The sequence below is a fragment of the Erpetoichthys calabaricus genome, chromosome 15 (genome assembly GCF_900747795.2).
Source record: "Erpetoichthys calabaricus chromosome 15, fErpCal1.3, whole genome shotgun sequence".
NCBI lineage: Eukaryota > Metazoa > Chordata > Cladistia > Polypteriformes > Polypteridae > Erpetoichthys > Erpetoichthys calabaricus.
In genome coordinates, this window is record NC_041408.2 from 28,994,275 (window position 1) to 29,013,197 (window position 18,923).

The window sequence follows — 18,923 nt, forward strand, 5'->3', positions numbered from 1 at the left end:
TTTCAGACCTGCTCGCTTCTGGGTTTGGTTTACCGGATAAACAATTTAAACAGATTGTTATTTTCATGGGAATTGTTACAAATGCATTATCTTCACTTTTACTTTAAAACTTTTGTAAAAAAAAACAATAGTTTTTCCTTTATTTCCTGCCCTGGGCATGGTTAAATCTCTTTCTCGCGGGACATATAACGCTGCTCGCGTTGTGAAGGTGGAAGGGGGCTGAACGCATGCTAAGGAGATGCAGTCGGATCAGCTGTTTTGAAAAAAAAAGTTTAGAACTTTTGCTGCTGCTGCTGGTGAGCTGCGTGCTCTGCACGTCGATCATTTAAAAGCCTGTACAGCAGCTGTCCTTCTGTCTCACGAGACGTCAAAGTGTCTTCCGAGAAGATCACATCTCATCTCCCTGCCAAGATTTATTTTTAATAACAGAGAGATATATAATGTGTTTAACAAGTTCATTTGAGTGTAAACAAGTGTAATGATGTAGGTGGAGGTGTGTGCTATGGCCTGATGTGTGTTCAGGGGTTCTTGTCTTTTGTTTAAACTGGCCAATACGATAGAGAGTCAGCTTCCTAGCCAGTAGTTCTGTGGTTAAATGACGTGTATGTTGCCTTCCTTCAATCAACATAGAATATAAATTTGCATATGAAACACAGAAGAGTTAGAGTCAGAAGTACTGGAAACTAAGGAGCTGGAGTCGAAGGATTTATCTACCGACTCCACAGCCCTTGTTTTTGCCCCCCTAACCCCCCCCCCCCATTATCAACAGGTAATATCTAAAAAAATATACAGTTCAGAACCTCTCATATCATTCACTTTCAAATTGCTTTGTTTTACTGTGTGTATTATCTGTATTCGTAAAGTTTGTAATTTTATCTTGCTTGAGAAATTACTATAGAGCTTCAAAAAAATAAAAAAGGCAAACTGACTTAGGGCTGCAACTGTATTACGCTTTAATAAGCTTAAGCAACACCCCCCAAAGGAGGAAATGTATTCAGTGTCAAAGCAATTCTGTCTGATATGCCCCTCTGCTTCTAATGGATCCAGAAGTTCTTTGTGAAGTAGATGTCAGCTTAATGACACATAAAAAAAAAGCTGTTAAAAATGAGCCTATTTCTCTAAAGGTAACCATTCCCTCTAAAACAATTCAGCTTATGGTTAGTCTGCTGGGCCATGCTTTTCCTGTGTGTGCTCCTACCTCTATGGATATATGTTTTGTGAATTTTGGTGGTGAAGTGAGCTCCCTGCAACCTCTCCTCTCTCCTGTGTTACAACTTAAGGTTCCTTTTTTTGCAATTGATGCCCAATTCTGTAAGGTGACTTTGGATACTCATCACATTAAATTCAGCTCATGGCCTACTTTAATGACCTTAGACTATGGATGTTTGCCAACGTCTTACAGCACAATACCATTAAAACAAAGTTTGTACAGGAATTTCCAGCTCGTCTCCTTTTCACTAGGATTTCATGTCCTGCATACTTTTTACCATCATCCACAGCCATCTGCCCAACAGTTCTGTATGATATTCCAGAGTTTCAGAAGATCACTTCTGTGAAGCAGGCAGGATGTCTTCCTACCACTAAAGGAACTCTGCTAGCCTCCAAAGATTCCTCCCTTTGAGAGATTCAGCATTACTCTGCCAAACCTTCATCAGCTCTTGATTGGGTTAATGAAATTCATTTGTCAATGTCCTTCCTGTTAGAAGCATCAACAGATTACAAGAAGGTCAAAATGCTGCTGTCAGACTTCTGGCTCAACTATACTGGCCTACTGTGTGATATGGTATTGCATTTAAAGCTCATCTAGTGACCTACAAACCTCCTTGGATTACCTGTCGTCACTGCCTGCCTCATACCAGTCTGCGTGAATAATGTTATCCTCCAAGGGCTGTAGTGGGTTCTTCCCATTTCATACATTCTTGGTGAATGTTTTATCAGTGGCCACAATCAGTGCCAACTGTGCTGACCTTGGTCATTAGATCATTATAACAATTTTGATGATAAAAGGCCATTCAGCCCAACAAAGTTTGCCAATATCCATGTCAATTCATCAAAATAACATCAAATCGACCACACTACATACAAATTTATTTCTTGTGTCTGTGGTTTTCTGTGTTAAGAAAAACATCCCAATGCTTATTCAAAATCTACCCTTAGCAACCGTGTCCCTGTGTTCATGTTGGACTCATTTTAAAGTAAAAGACCTGATTCCACTGAACCTTTCATGATTTTAAAAACTTAAATCATGTCACCTCTTACATTTCTCTTCTCAAACTGCCCATTTACTCTTTTTACTTTGATCTATCAGTTCATTTTTACTCGGGTAAGTTTGTTACCTTGTCATTCAAATAAATTATTGATGTTACTATTTTAAATTTTAATATAACTATGTACCTTAGCAACTTGTTCCAGCAATAATGGCCTTTCCTTCACTCGCTCTTGTATTTCTTTTAATTCCTCCAGATACTCTTTTCTTCTCTGTCTTTCTTGTTTCCTTAAAATAAAAAAATCAAATGAAACTTGTGTTTAAGTTGATCCAAATGCTCAGTATACCAAAACACTCATTACAATTTACTTGAAACTATTTGTAGCAGTAATGTAAACTACATAAATCACATAAATTAGCTTGAAGGCCAGTTTGCAAAAATAGAATTTATAAATGTATACACTACCTGTGAAAGTTAAAGGTGGTCCTTTCAATATCTAAGTATAAAATAAAAATGTCAAACACACCCTCGTGTGTCACCGATAAAAACTGATACTGTCGGCCTTCACACTAAAATTGTAAGCAGTGCACAATGATCCTAGAATTCAAAACAAAGCCCTTTGTACTTCTCTAAACACTACAAATCAATTAGTTACTCAGCTGCTCTCTTCAGTATTTTTACATCCACATCCAACGACTTTAGCTTATCTAAGTTCTGTGCTATTATTGTTATGCAGTGAAACTGTTCAATATCTACAAACTACTTTTGTTGTCCATTGTACCTGAACTGCTTTACTTTTAACTCAGATATCCGAGCCAGACTCTGAAGGGGGTCATTGGCGTGAGCACGTTTTGCAATAATTTTCTGCAGCATTTTCATTCTCTGTTTCTGCTTTGCTCTCCTCTTATTTTCTTCATCTTCCAACTTTTTCTTCTCTTCAAGCGAGTTCCTGATTAAAAAGACAAGCCTAGTGCTCAAAGCGTCTTAGTGGAGAAAAGTGTGTAGGGCAGTGAAGGGAACAATGGGAGGTGTAGGAAGGAGGATGTGTGTCTTAGGACCGAGGATGGAAATGCAAAGGGAGAATTTAAGTTTGACAAGTTTAATTATTACACATCAAACACATTGGGTCACATGATTTCAATTCCCTGCTCTAAGGCTAAAAGAAGCAGCCTTTATTTCTAAAGCCATAATATGGCACATACTTATAAAACTATCACAGCCCTGGCAATACATTTCAGTGCACGAAACATCAGACTTACAAAAAATAATTAAATAAAATGTAAGCCACTTAATGTGTGTGTGTGGTAGGAGGATTATACATAGCAGTTCATTTTGGGCATTTCCTACAAAATTGCAAGTAAAAAATAAAACCACAATGTCGCTACCAGTGATGGCCTTTTAATTCCACTTCTCTCCATCTCTGCACACCTCAGTCCTACCACTGCAGGTGGCAGTTTTGTCCTATCAGATGTGTATTTTTTGACAGGCACCAAACAACAAATGTAAGGCAGTTGCAGTGCCCCAAAGTCCCCAAAATGTAACACATGCATTAGGATTTTATAACATTATTTTTCAAATAAAACATTTGAGATATCCTCAGGTCCTGCATATGGTACTATGATATTACCATTAATTTCCAGACTTACAAAAATCTTTTTTAGGAAGAATGGACACATCATAAAATACAATAATGTTTGCTCATCTCTAGAAGCTTGCGTATGCCAAGATGGAGATGTTATGGGGTCCCTGCCAAAGCCAAACATTAGCATTTACTAGGGGGCTTTGCCTCCTGTTCACTTCGCTTGACAACCCCCAGGCCTCTTTGCAGTTCCGTCGCTCGCGTATGGGGAAGCAGATGTACAATTTAAACAGATATTATTTTCATGGGAATTGTTATATATGCATGATAGAACTATTTTACATTACAGCGAGTAATTAACCATTGTAAAAAAATAGTAAAACGTCATAAATTGAAAGTAAATTATGTTTCATGTTGCGTTGAGTTATTCGTTGCATAATACGATTTTGTTCTGTTTAGTTTTGAAATTAACATGCAAATACTTTTTATCCTTACACTTTTACTGTAAAACTTAAGTAAAAACAATTCTTTGAATTAAATTTTCATCAATATCACATTGAATTTTGATTCCGTGTTTGGACTTTCATCGTGACAATGCAACGTATAACTGCCTGTGAGTGAATTTCATTTCTCTCTCTATTAAATAAAACGACTTTTTCAAATGTTTGGCTCCGAGATTTGTTAATTGTCTTTGCAAAAGCTATTCTAATTGGAATCTGTTAACGTTTTAATACGAATGGCATATCAAGATCTCCTTTGTTGTCTAATGTTGTCCGTGGAAGATTTACTGTTACCTTTCATGGATACATCCTTCTTTCTACAGTAATTCAGGTGGTGGAAGACCGGACGGTGTTAATGGTTGTAGATATTCTTCGGGATATTGCAAATTGATGTTTTCATGTTCCACATGATCACCACCAACTGTTTCAGCATAGTCTATTGATACACATTTAACCAATTTGCAGTGTAACCAATTGACATTTTTGGTGTTAATTTGTTTGACTTCATTGTTTCTTGCTGCTAGGATTGCCCGTGTACTCATTTCTTCTGTTAACCCTTCGTGATGAAATTCTTCAGTAAGATTTGGACATAATAAGTCCTCTTTAATTGGGAACTTAAAGTGAGGAAAACTTTAAAATTTGTAAGAGCTGAGAGAGCAGGAACTGTGTCTGTCAAAAGCATTCACACGAATAAGAGGTGAGATTACTGTGTGTGTGTTTGAATATGGTTGAGAGAAGGGCGGGACTTGAAAAAAATCTCTTCAAAAAAGTCTAGTCTTGTCGCAGGATTTTTTTTTTTTATATACAATAGAGAGATCATTTTCACTTTGTTTATTAACTTATACTTAATATAGTTTGTTTTTTTAACCCACTATTTACAGGATCATGAAATGATGTATGATTTCTAGGCCACATCCAAAAGGCAGCCAAAAAAATTCCACAGTTTTTAATTTTATGTTTAAAAAGTAAATGCCACAGAATTAACATAAAAGTCAAGTGTGGTGACTTATGTTTTCAAGGTGACACTCTGACCGACTTTGCATATGTGTTCAAATGTTGCCGAGAGCGCTGCATTTCACACAAAGAAAAGTAATCAAGTATTTAACAATAAAGGCTGCTATTCAATTCACTGCCTCCCCAAATCTTCACACAGTTCTTCAAAGGAATTGTTCACAATAATCTTATAACACTAATCAAAGTTTGAGCACCATTATCAGAAGCTGATACTTAGGAATAAAACACTATTAAAATTTCACCTAAATAGTTTTAAACCCTCTAAAGCAAATCATTATTACATAAAAAAATCCTGGGACGAGACAAGACATTTTAGCCTGGGATGAGATGTGACTTTTTCAGATGATACTTTCAAGTCCTGCAAGACTTTGTGCCATTAGATTTAACCACACCCGGGGCCGGAAATAAAAGACAAAGAGTAAAAGACAAAGTATAACGTCGTAAAGGGGTTCAAAAATGTTGGCGCGATACACATGCAGAGCAGGTTAGAGATAATGAAAGTACTAAAATTCTAAAGTCTCAAAAAAATGATAGTAAAGATCGCATTAGTGCAAACAAACGGAAATTACTCGGTGAAATAACGGGACAGCGAAAAGATATCAAATATATTGTTTGGATTTAAACTTTAAGTCGGAGCTTTGTAGATCGTCTAATTTGTGTTGCCATCAGGGAAAAGTAGTGTTTCTTCACAATGAAGAAGCGTATCCACAAGAATTAAAAGATTTGTTGCTTGGTGAAAGTGAAATCCACACACACACACACACGAGTGGCAGAGACGCGAAGTGGCTGACGTGTAGTGCAGGCCGGGGGGTTGGTGAGCGAAGCAAGCAGAGGGCAAAGTCACCTAGTAATTAAAATTAGTCAGTCAGTCATTATCCAACCCGCTATATCCTAACACAAGGTCACGGGGGTCTGCTGGAGCCAATCCCTGCCAACACAGGGTGCAAGGCAGGAACAAATCTTGGGCAGGGCACCAGCCTACTGCAGTAATAAAAATGAATCTTGCATTATTTAATCAACTCATTTAAAATGTTAACAGTCAGCGGTGACAAATTCCAGTAGCATTAAGTGGCACACAGGAATTGGCCTCATACTGGACACCAGCCCACTGCAGGACAAAATCATGCACCCTCAGACTGGTCTGAGAATTTATTTGGGAAGTGGGAAGAAACTAAAAAAAAATCCACAAGGATGCTAAGACAATCCAATTAGGCCCTGAATCAAACTGGGAGCCTCCGAGCTGTGGTAATACCACTAAAACAGTACATTTTGTTATGTTTATTAAGTGTATGGGTGCACCTCATTTTCACTAGCGATGGATGGATAGGAATTATTGAAGAAAAAAAAAAAAAAACAAACAATCTACAGTCCTGACTTCAAATTTTAATATAAAAACTGGAAAAAATTGATTCCACTTAGTGTCATTTGAAATGCACGGTTTTCAGTCGAGACTAATTTATACTTCACGCAATGGAGAAGTCTGACAACTACGCATGCAAAAAAAATCATGTCTTCGTAGAATTAGCAGAGAAGTTTGCTCTTTGCAAAAATAGTCAGTACATACTGCCATGCAGATGGGTTTACATGCACAAACTCTTCTCTTATTTAACAGGTCAAACATTACAAGGAAGACATACTCATTAATAGCATCATTCTGTGAGCATTGTGTATTTCATAAATGGATGATAACGTTTGAGAGTTGTGTGGCTTATTGCTGCATCCCACACTTAACGGAACCTGAAGCAGCAGAGTGTTCCATCTGTATTGTCCAAGAGACGGCACACAATCTACGGACATGGCCTTTACCTTCATCCAGACCAGCTAATGTTAAAAGTTAAAAACAGCCTGTGCCTACCTACCAACCACCATATCCTTCTTTACTGCAAAATGTTAATGAAAGGATCTTCTTGATGACTACACACAACTTTCACAAGGAGATCTGACATTCTATTTATCGATTTATTGTCTACCAACAATCAACAAAACAATTTCTAAAAACTACATAGCAAGTTGAGCCAGAGGATACCTCACCTAGTAAGATTCACAATTTGGACTCTGAAGGCATAATACAACTAGTACACCGTGTAAAAATTCACTAACGTACTGTCTTACATACAGTGTTTTAATAATTGAATTAAACACTGGACAAAGAAGATTTTGCTTCCTGAAAACTTTTGGGTGTATCTCATGGATTCCGACAAGCTGATCACAAAAATCACCCTTAAAAATATTCCTATGACATACTGTTTTACTGCAATTGCCTATTTTTGTGATTTCTTTTCATAGTATAAGTATACATTAACAATACAACAACTACAACATCTGTGATGATCTAAAAGGTAGTGGAAGTGGCACCTCTATAAGGAATGCAGCTCGGATATACCAAGTCCTGTTTCATTTGCAAATGGGACAGCCGAGCTAAAGAGTATCATTTTATTGAAAAGTACTGGGTGCTGCCTGTGCATTTGGTCACTGGGAGGTAAAGTATGGCACATAAACCACTTGGCAACTCAAGTGGTTCTCAAGCATCCTTTTCATACAAATCTTGAATTAGTGAAATATTTTGTGAAAGCAATGAACAAGGAAGGTGAGAGACAGACGTCACAACAAATAACTGACGTCAAGATTAACGAAAGCATTCTTGTTGGTCCATAAATCAGACAAGGCATTAATGATATGCAGTTTGGAGATCTGCTAGTGAGGTGGGAAGAAATTGCATGGAAGGCATTTAAGGATGTAATTGAGAATTGTTTTGCAAACTACAGAGCACCAAACTACATCCTGCTTTTTGACAACATGTTTCAAGCATACAAAACCATAAAGTACAATATGCCACTAAAAAATTATTTTCACCATTCTCACTTGAACTTCTTCCCTTCTAATCTTGATGCAGTCAGTGAGGAACATGGTGAAAGTTTTCACAAGGAGATTACAATGACAGAAAAGTGGAATCAGGGCAAGTGGAATCCATCAGTGCTGACTGACTATAGTTGGACACTCAAACAAGAAGCATCAGATGCAGAGTACAAACAAAAATCACCAGCAACACATTTTAGTTCTAATGCAATGTGTAAGAATCATTAAGTGATTACAAACACTAAATTCAATAAAAGTTAATTAACTTCATAGTTCTCCAAATGCCTAAGTCAGGGGTAGGCAATGTCGGTCCTGGTGAGCCGCAGTGGCTACAGGTTTTCATTCCAACCCAATTGCTTAATTAGAAACCAATCACTGCCAATCTCAGACCTTATTTAATTTTATGGCTTGTTAGTCTGTGCAATGTAAGGCTTTTATATCGTAGATTTTTTCCTTTCCAAGGATATTATCCAAATGATTTGAAGCCTAAAACAGATCATTTTCAGTCTGTCACATTTTTCTATTAAGTGTTTTATTAAATCAGACAGTGCATGATGAACACACATAGATGTAATTGGAAAAAAAGCTAGCTGGAGAACTGCTGGCTGCTTTGTCTTTTACATCTTATTGCTAATAAGGAGCAATTAAAACACTGAATGCAGCAGTTTAAGATTGAAATAAGCAATTAAGGTTGGAGCACCTTAACAAGCGAAACCACTAAAATGAAGCATCAAAATGTCACTTAAGCAATAAGAGCTTCATCAGCAATAATTGAGTTCTCATTAAGGAACTGGGTTGGAACAAAAACCTGCACATAATGCGGCTCTCCAGGACCGACATTGCCCACCCCTGGCCTAAGTGATAGTCAATCTGAAATTATATTTGCGTTCAGCTTAAAGGTCTCTTTCATGGTCACCAAAACGTGTGCAGGAATCAAAATAATTAATAAAAAAAATGTGTTTTCCTGTGTAATTAGTCAGATCCCTTTTACTAATACCTAGTGGAGCTAGCCTTTTCTGTATTTTTTGAAATCAGGCCAGTTTTTACTACATTCTGCATTGAAGTGATTTTCACCAATTCTTCTTTGTTTTGAGGTGATTTAAACTAATTCCTTTTAGAAGATTTGCTGTAGCTGTCGTAGCATGGGCATTACTAATCAACTGAAAAATTCAAGTTCTGCCAAAGACATACTTTTATCATTGGTCTGTTTATAAATGTATGTAGTAGGCCATTTCTAAAACACAGTCCAGTCAGAATTCAGGATGTCAGTTACAGGAACCTATCCTGTCAACAATTGGCGAGATGTAAAAACCAACTCTGGATGGGGCAACAGTTCATCATTGGGCCCATTCTTGCACAAACCAACAGAGCCAATTTAGAACTGTCAATTCATTTACATTTACTTATTCGACCGACACTTTTATCCTAAAAGACTTACAATATTTGGGATATAATTGGTTGCATTTCTTCTTCCCCCATACCCAATTAGAGTATAGGAAGGTGAAGTGACTTGCTCAGGGTCTCACAATGTCAGTAGCGGGATTTGAACCCACAACCCCAGTGTACCTAAAAAGTACACTTCATGAAAGTTATACTGAATATACTTGGGGGAAATACTTTAAACAGAGTGCTTTCCTTAATAAAAATAATGACTAACTTATTGAATGAACAACACAGTAAGGGAATTACTTTTCTTTGAAAATGTATACCTTTATGTTATAACTACTAAAAAGTGACAAAGTCAGCTGACCCAGGATAAGTAGGAAAAAGAAACCTGGAGGATTTTGTTTTAAATCCCAACTCAGCCTTTGACAATGCTGCAAGTCATCTTTTACTTCTTGACTCCATCTTCTTTTACAGATGCAACCAAAGCTGGCACCCTTCTGACTATAACAGATTCTTAAAAATAAGACCATTTTTCCAAAGGAAATGATAACTTCAGATATGATTTTCAAAACAGTAGTAAAATAAATGTAAAAAGTATTATTACAAAGTTTTTTATTTTCCAGTACCTTATTGCTTCCTGGCGCCTTCTGCATGTTTCAGTAGCTTTAGCAGGACACAGTTCTTGACTGCCACACAAGGAGGAGTTTGCACTGCTGTATTCCAGCTTTGTTTGTTTGGTGGAGGTGATGTAAGGCCAACGAGAATCCCCCCGCTTACTTTCCTCAGCTTCTATGTCTGCAAGGATCTTCTCCCGATTGGACTGAATCATTGATGTTCTTAGCTTAAAGGGCTCGCATACAGTGACTGGTTTGATGTCCTTCATTTTCATCATCTGTTTTTGGAACTTTCTGTATTTTGCCTCAAAATCTGGGACATCTGCTGTTATTTTTGGTTGAAATTCAAATTCCTTCTCATTTTCTCCTCCTTTAACTTTTCTCTTCTTTGAAGTCAGCTGATTAATCATATTTTTTGGTAAAGAGGAGCTGTACAACAGCTCCTGTGCTCTCATTTGCATCCTAATTTCTCGATAAAGTTCTTCCTCCTCTAATCGATCATTAAAAGCTGAATCATAAATTGATTTTGGAACAGGCTTTGCTTTAAATGTGCTTTTTTTCTTTTTTACCATTAAGACTTTTAACTGTGTTTTTCTTGTTTCCTTCTTTTTTGCCTCTCTTTCAATAAAAGTGAAAGGTTTTTGTGAGGCTAACAAAAGTTCCCTACTTCTCTCCTTCACAAACTGTCTCCGCTCCTCATTCCTTTCTGTGAGTTCTTCATACAATGGTAAAAACACATGGGCAGGCACTGGGTTTGCCTTAAATTTCTTCTGACACTCCATCAGCTCCTCCATTTGTTTCTTCAACATGAAGTTCTCCAATTCAATCTCAGACCTAGATTTGATGTTTTTCTTCTTCTTCTTGTCTTCTCTGACAGTCATCTGGAAAGGCTCGGGAATGGTGATCGCTGGGCTCCATTCTTTTGACTTTCCTTTAATTTTATGTCTTTTTGGAGAAAGCTGTGCTCTCAATTTTTCATGTGCTATATAGTCATGTATAGAGAAGTCATCCCACATGCTTTTTATGTGTTCCCTTGGAGACAGAAGAACTCCTTTCTCATTGTTTTCTGCCTCAATGTCTATGACAACAACATCTGAGACATCTGAGTAACTTGAGCAATGGCTGTAGTGTGTTTCATTGTCCAAATAATTCTTCTCACAAATGGTTATCTGGTTTTGAGTCTTCCACTCCTGCCTACTAATAAAAACAGAAAAAAAAAAAGTGTTGACAACTTGCACAACTTCAAAAAATTTAATAAATGTGAACACTAAACCAAAAAAGGTGCACAATAGGTTTATAAAGCCTCACATTTCTAAGCTAATGCGAGAGGAGCTGTCCACACAAAATCTACAACATTAGAGGACACTACTTATCCAAAAAATTGAGATGGGACTGTCCTATTTCCGCAGTACAATTTTCCCAAGGTTGTTGTGTTGCTAGAGATTTTGGCTCCATGAAAGGATATATTTAAAGGGTCACCACCTTAACCAAACCAACTCTGCGCAATGGCTTCTTCTATAATATTGTGGAGGCTAGTATAATTTTCTATGCTGTGGTGTGCTGGGCTAGTAATATCACTTTATGAGAGGCCCACCGAATCAACAAGCTAATTGAAACACCCTTTTGTGTGTATACTAAATGACATGATCAAAAATGTGTACATGTGAATTACTGATGGTAATGCTCATAGGAAGCTCAGACAAAAATCGCTCAAAATTGCTTAAGCAATCTAATGCAGTCATTTTATTTTTCCCCAGCTAAGTGCCTTTTGGGCGGCATGGTGACACAGTGGGTAGCGCTGCTGCCTCTCAGTTAGGAGATCCGGGTTCACTTCCCGGGTCCGCCCAGCGTGGAGTTTGCATATTTTCCCCGTGTCTGCGTGGGTTTCCTCCGGGTGCTCCGGTTTCCTCCCACAGTCCAAAGACATGCAGGTTAGGTGCATTGGCGATTCTAAATTGTAAATTGTGTGTTTGTGTGTGTGCACCCTGCGGTGGGCTGGTGCCCTGCCCGGGGTTTGTTTCCTGCCTTGCACCCTGTGTTGGCTGGGATTGGCTCCAGCAGACCCCCCGTGATCCTGTAGTTAGGATATAGCGGGTTGGATAATGAATGGATGGATGGATGGATGGATAAGTGTCTTTTTGCTCCTTGAGGCCAGAAGGCATTTTTTTCCATAAAATAAGGTAGTGACTGATGTCTCACAAATTAAGTAACTGAATATACTAAATGTTGCACCTGTTTAATTCTCATTACAAGATTTAGTTAGCAGACATTTTTAAAGCAACTTAAAACAGTAAAATAAGTCTAAATGTTTACCAAGAAAGTACAAAATTAATAAACGATACAAAGCAAAAAATTTTGGAAGAAATCACAAGAAGTGTAGGATGGTTAGTTTTAGGCATGTCACTTTAGCGTTTATTAGGGGCAAAGCCCCCCTCTGATAATGTTGCTGTTCCTACAAGTATGCTAGATAATAGATGGGGGAGTTTTCTTGCAGTTACTGGGTAGAGTTTTACACAAGTGAGAGGAAGGGTGAGTGAGCTATCAAAGGTCAAGGGCTAAAGCCCTGAAAGACCCTAAATGACACCATTGCTTAGTTTAAAAAAAAAAAAAAAAAAAAAAAAGCAAATGGTGCAAGTAGACAGATTGAGTGGACCCCATCTTCGTAACTTTTTAGTCCAGGATGCCCGTTGAGTGGAGCCAGCAGTCAATGAACAAATATTTTAGTCTCCTTTACACATTCAGCAAAATTATAATAAAGGTGGCTAAAACAATGTGACATAATGTGTCAAGTTGGCAACCATGAAAGTAATTGTGTGACATTGCATTCTGTTGCAGGTAGCTAAATATGCATTACTGACACTAAAGAGGCTCTTTAAACTATTACAATAATAAAAGGAAACTCTGAGTGATGAAAGTTAGATTCCATTTGCATTAATAAGAACAACTTAGCATATAATAGACAACAGGATCAAATGCAGAATACTACTTTTAGGATACCAGAGTACACTTGATCAAAAAAGGAGGACTGTAGAATAGGAAAAAAAAAACCTGTCACAAACTTCATTGTGAATGGGCTGTGACTATAAGTTTTACTAATGAAGGTAAAGTAACCATTCAAAATTACAAAAAGGCTGATTGTGGAAGTGATGTGCAAAAACAGATTTGCCAGATACATTCCTTAATAATAAAGCTATGCCTGCACGGCTTATTCAAACTGGCTTCTAATTAAGAGTTTCATGATGTTTTCGTTGCTGACTTAAGAGAGGATGACCCTATACACTGGTTCATTTGCACCATAAATGGAAAAATGTTAACAAGTTGACCTTTCTTTTGAGAAACATTAAGTGGATAACTGTTGCCCTTTCTTGTATTCAAGTTTGGCTTGCATTTCATCTCTGGAACCCAGAATTTGGCTTCAATATTTTAAATTAAGCAAAATGAAAATGCTTTTAACGTTGGTTACTATGATTATCATACTTCAATTCAAGCTTGTAAACTCCAGACAGCATAATGTTGGCTAAAGTAGAGGTGTGGGTGGGTGGGCATGTCTGGAGAGGGTTGTGAATTCAATGTGGAGACTGCCTGGATTGCTACTTTTGGCAAAAACCATTAAATAAATGATTATGTTAAATGTAATTTTAATACCTGGCTAAAAAAAATAAAAATGATAACATTATGTTCTAAAGGTTTTGAGGAAACCCTGTCATTAAAATATCCTTGAAATTAGCCTACCTCTAGTGAAAATTACTTGAAAATAAAATCAAATATATTATGATAAATTGCACCATTAGCAAGAGGTTACCAGAGTGGTACAGGAGCTTGGCAAGTGATATGGAACCTGCACTGGCTTAGGGAATGTAAATCTACATGAGAATGTGGGGAAAAGGAGCAAAAACAAGTGTAGTAAAACCATGTAAAAAGGTATGGTATGTACTTAAAGCACTTTTTTCCTGAAAGAAATGGAGAGACAATGGCATCATGTGAAGCAGTATCTCTTTAGGACATTAGGAGGGAGCCAACCCAACTTGCTCTAAATATGCTGGACTATCTAACCAGAACTGGCCACAGAAAGCTCATCTCCACAATGGCATCAGCGGTATATGATCCTAAGTAATGAGATTCAAACCATATTGCCATTTTCAATGTCAAATCAGGGAGGAATTGCAGGAGGCCAGACATTACCCTCCAGACCATTAAGAGGCTGCATATAGGTCCTCAACGGGGAATAATCAAAAACTGTATTAGCCTGATAAAACTGGGAGCTCAGAAACTGTCTGAACAACCAGATCATTCAGCTGGTTGAAATGACTCAGTGATGTAAGAGGAACCATAAGAGTGAAATATAGCACAGTCCAGTCATGGTAAACCTGTGGTTCTCAGTTACAATATATAGGGCCACAGTGGATGCAGGTTTCCATTTCAGCCAATTTCTTAATTAGAAACCAATTACTGCTGCTAACAAAATATACATTTTTAAGATTTATTTTGGTTATTTGTCAAAATTCAGAATATTGACTCAATTCTACTCTTAGTATCTCTTTGCTTATTTTCTTAACCAACTTCACCAATTAAACAAAACTGGTTGGGGAACCACAAAATACCTTAAGGATGCTACTGAAAAAGTACTATCTAGAAGAGAAAAACACCAACAAAGCTATAAAAATAAGATAATACACTTAACCTAACAAAGCTATAAAAATAAGATAATACACTCAACCTAGGGCGGCACGGTGGCGCAGTGGTAGCGCTGCTGCCTCGCAGTTAGGAGACCCGGGTTCGCTTCCCGGGTCCACCCTGCGTGGAGTTTGCATGTTCTCCCCGTGTCTGCGTGGGTTTCCTCTGGGCGCTCCGGTTTCCACCCACAGTCCACAGACATGCAGGTTAGGTGGATTGGCAATCCTAAATTGGCCCTAGTGCGTGCTTGGTGTGTGGGTGTGTTTCTGTGTGTCCTGCGTGGGTTCGCACCCTGCCCGGGATTGGTTCCCTGCCTTGTGCCCTGTGTTGGCTGGGATTGACTCCAGCAGACCCCCGTGACCCTGTGTTCGGATTCAGCGGGTTGGAAAATGGATGGATGGACACTTAACCTAACAAGAAAAGATTGGCTTCTACTTAAATAAAAAAAGGAAAAAAAAATAATTTGAAACTGTGGTCCTCCAGGACTTATGCCAATAAAGCCAAAGGGATACTCCAGTCCCAGGAAGGCAACCTGGGGTACATATCTGCATCAATTCATTCCAGTCTGAATTCCACGTGTTCTTTGCAGTTAACACTTCTCTAAAAAGACAGATCTATGACACATTAGAATGAAAAAATTTGAATTGAGCAGCAGTGTGAATGTATCTTTGTGTTCTTATTTATCCACTTGTGCGCATTACTTAAGATTATAAACACACTGACTCTGAGATCACAGGGCATCATTCTTGGTGTACAGAGATGGCACAAGGGCACCTTACCATTACAACAGACATAATAACAAACTGATTCATCTGAAACCATGTCAGAAAATCAGCTGCAGAATAACAGCTATGTACACGGTACCTGTAATTTAATTCTGCTTCTTCGGTATCACTGTCCTGCACCTCTTCTCTCAACTTCAGTTTACTTTTGTACATGCCCTCAAGTTGAGCCATTGTGTCTAAATGGGCATTTTTAAGCTCTTCCAGTTTCCTGTAATACTCTTCATTGGAGATCAACATTTTTCTTATATCTAGATGACTTTGAACCGGCCTATAATTTTTTGATGAGGTGAGGTAGTTCTTTGAATCTTCTACATCCAAATAATGCTGACATTTATTCTGAAATAAAAAAAATGGAGAATGAAAATAGACTTTCACACAGAGGTAAATGAGTTTCAGAAAGGCATGACTGCAAAGTAATATCTTAATAACTGTAAAAATTATGCTTTCACTCATTGTTTACCTGTGTTGAGGAGTCATCTTCATGTCAAAAATCATTAAGATTTACAGCACTTTAACAATAGTACTTAGGCAAAAATGAATCAATCAATAATGCACCAAAATGGTTTGTGAGCCCAACTGCTTTCACAATTTACATTAGTATAATTGCATTTAAATTTAAGAAGTAGGGGGAAAAAAAAGCAGCGAATATGTAATGTTTAATTGGCCTATGTTGCTAGACAAAATTGAGACACGAGAATAAGAAGCAGCAGTAGTGGAGCTAGAGCACAACTTAATACATCAGCATCTTAGGCATTTATTAGACATGAGGGACATTTTATTGTAAGCAAGTTTTAAAAGCAGCACAAGATTCCTGGATGAGAATAACATGCAGCAGACCTGGTATTTAGTGAGCAACATCAGTTTTATGTTGCAGTCAGCCCAGAGTGAGCAAGAGTACTGAAATTACTGCTTTCATCAAAGGCTGACTAGCATCTACTTGCTTGTGGTCAATCGAGAGATAATAATGAAGATTGATTTTTGATTAATTGTAATCAAATGCACAAATAGTATAAAACAGCTATCACTGCTGAGTGGATTTCAGCCACCCCAGGTAATGCTAAGGAACTACATTGGCATCGCCCCTTTTGTTTTTCAGTAGTCACAGGACCATTGCTGCTACAACATACTAAAGAAAGGAACAGACGCAGGGCTTGTCATAGCAGAAGGCCGGCAGACCTCCACTTTTGCTTTCCATGAATTGAACTAAGATTCTTTTTAATATGTTCATTTGTCAACATTTGTTAATCTCTTATTTGAATTACACCCGATAACCAGCCATGCTTATTCATAATTAGAAGAAAACTCTACAAACTTTACCCACACAGGAGATGTCGGAATAAATCACTCATTTTATATTCATTCAAATATAATTCTGAGACAATGCACAAACCTAGCAGATGCCTTTGGTGAATTTTGCAAGTTGAACCATCTGCACCTCAATGTTAACAAAAGCAAAGAGATGGTGTTGGACTCCGGTGTGCCTGAATATCAGTCACAAAGCAGAATTTCAGGCAAGGCTGGTATAGAAGGACCTGGGAGTTTACCTGTACAGAAACCGGATTTGCGCTATATAAACAGGTCTGACATATGCAAAAAGGACCAGACTCACCTGCATGCCTCAAGGTGATTTGAATTCTTTGGCGCAGATTATACTCTGTCAATTTGTTGTTGCTAGCTTGCCCTTTTTTTGCAGTAGTATTTTGGACCAGTAGCAGGAGATGCCAAAAAACTTAACTTGATCAGGAAGGATGGTTGTGTCCCAAGGGCGAGCCTGAAGGCCGTGCCAGAAAGCAGTTTGTTGGGTAAGCCGCTGGCTTTCATGACACAACGCCTTACACCCTCTGCATGACAACTTGGTGACCCTGCAGAGCACATTCACAACATTGGCTAGTTTTACAACAGTGCTTCAGGAAGTGCTATTTTAGGTCTTTTTCAATCAGATGCAAGTAGATATTACAACATTTCATCTGATTATACTATCCTTTTTGCCATTTTAACTGTGTTAATTTAGAGTGGATTTTACAGACATTTTATGCAAGTACATTTTTTATTATACTAGGGGGCTCTGCCCTCTGCTTGCCAACCACTACTTGCTAGCCACTTTGTGGCTCTGCTGTTCGCATATGGGGAAGTGGATGTACAATTTAAACAGATTGTTATTTTCATGGGAATTGTTATGTATGCATAATATAACTATTTTACACTACAGTGAATAATTAACCATAGTAAAAAACAGTAAAACATAATAAATTGAAAGTAAATTATGTTTCATGTTGAGTTAGAGGTATTCATTGTGTTATACATTTTCATTCTGTTTAACTTTGAAATAAACACGCAAACACCTTTTTAAACTCACACTTTTACTGTAAAACTTCAGTAAAAACAATATTTGGAATTAACTTTTCATCAATATCGCACTGAATTTTGACTCAGTGTTTGGACTTGCATCGTGACAAACCAACGTATAACTGCCCGTGAGTGAATATCGTTTCTTTCTCTCCAATAAATAAACCAACTTTTTCGAACGTTTGTCCCTGTGATTTGTTCATTTCCATAGCAAAAGCTATTCTAATGGGAAACTGTAAACATTTTAATACAAATGGCATATCAAGATCTCCTTTGGTGTCTAATGTTATCCGCGGAAGATGTACTACATCACCTTTCTTGTCGCTTGTTAAAATTTTACATGTCAGAATTGTTTTGTTTTTTTTTAATATTTTTATTTTATTAATTTTCATTGTAATCATTCCATACAAACAGATCAATTTATAACCCAACAAATTTGAAAACAAATCAAACCCCACCCCTGAGAAGGAGAGCTTAGCTAAAGGAAAATTTCTTTAAGCTTTTTAATAAGGCAACATTAGACAAAAGAAGGGGAGAAGTAAATATCTATATAAATAAGAGATGGAGAAGGGAGTTAAATGCAATAATAGTTAATTCTCTTATTCTAAAATAATATTGATTAAATCCTGCCAAGTTTTGAAAAAATTTTGTACAGATCCTCTAACTGAAAATTTGATTTTTTCCAATTTCAAATAATATAAAACATCAGTTTCCCACTGACTTATAAGAGGAGAATTAGGATTCTTTCAATTTAACAAAATAAGTCTGCGTGCCAAGAGTGTAGTGAATGCAATCACCATTTGTTTGTCCTTCTCCAATTCAAGTCCATCTGGAAGGACACCAAACACAGCTGTTAGTGGGTTAGGAGGGATTGTGATACCAAGGCTGTCTGAGAGGCACTTAAAATTTTTTGTCCAAAATGATGTTAGTTTGGTGCAGGCCCAGAACATGTGACCCAGTGA

General features: G+C 37.5%; 1 protein-coding gene across 3 annotated transcripts in view; it reads right to left on the reverse strand.

Moving 5' to 3' along the window:
• Positions 1-18,923, reverse strand: part of fam161a (FAM161 centrosomal protein A) — a 48,396-nt gene that overhangs the window by 11,629 nt on the left and 17,844 nt on the right. Inside the window, exons 2-5 of one of the 3 annotated variants that reach the window (XM_051919681.1) lie at positions 15,695-15,951; positions 10,169-11,350; positions 2,989-3,156; positions 2,395-2,494 (exon numbers count right to left, since the gene is read on the reverse strand). In XM_051919681.1, the coding sequence (XP_051775641.1) occupies positions 2,395-2,494; positions 2,989-3,156; positions 10,169-11,350; positions 15,695-15,951 (1,707 nt within the window). Of the gene's footprint in view, positions 1-2,394; positions 2,495-2,988; positions 3,157-10,168; positions 11,354-15,694; positions 15,952-18,923 lie in introns of all 3 variants that reach the window. The other 2 variants (XM_051919680.1, XM_028820113.2) reach the window with 2 other exon arrangements.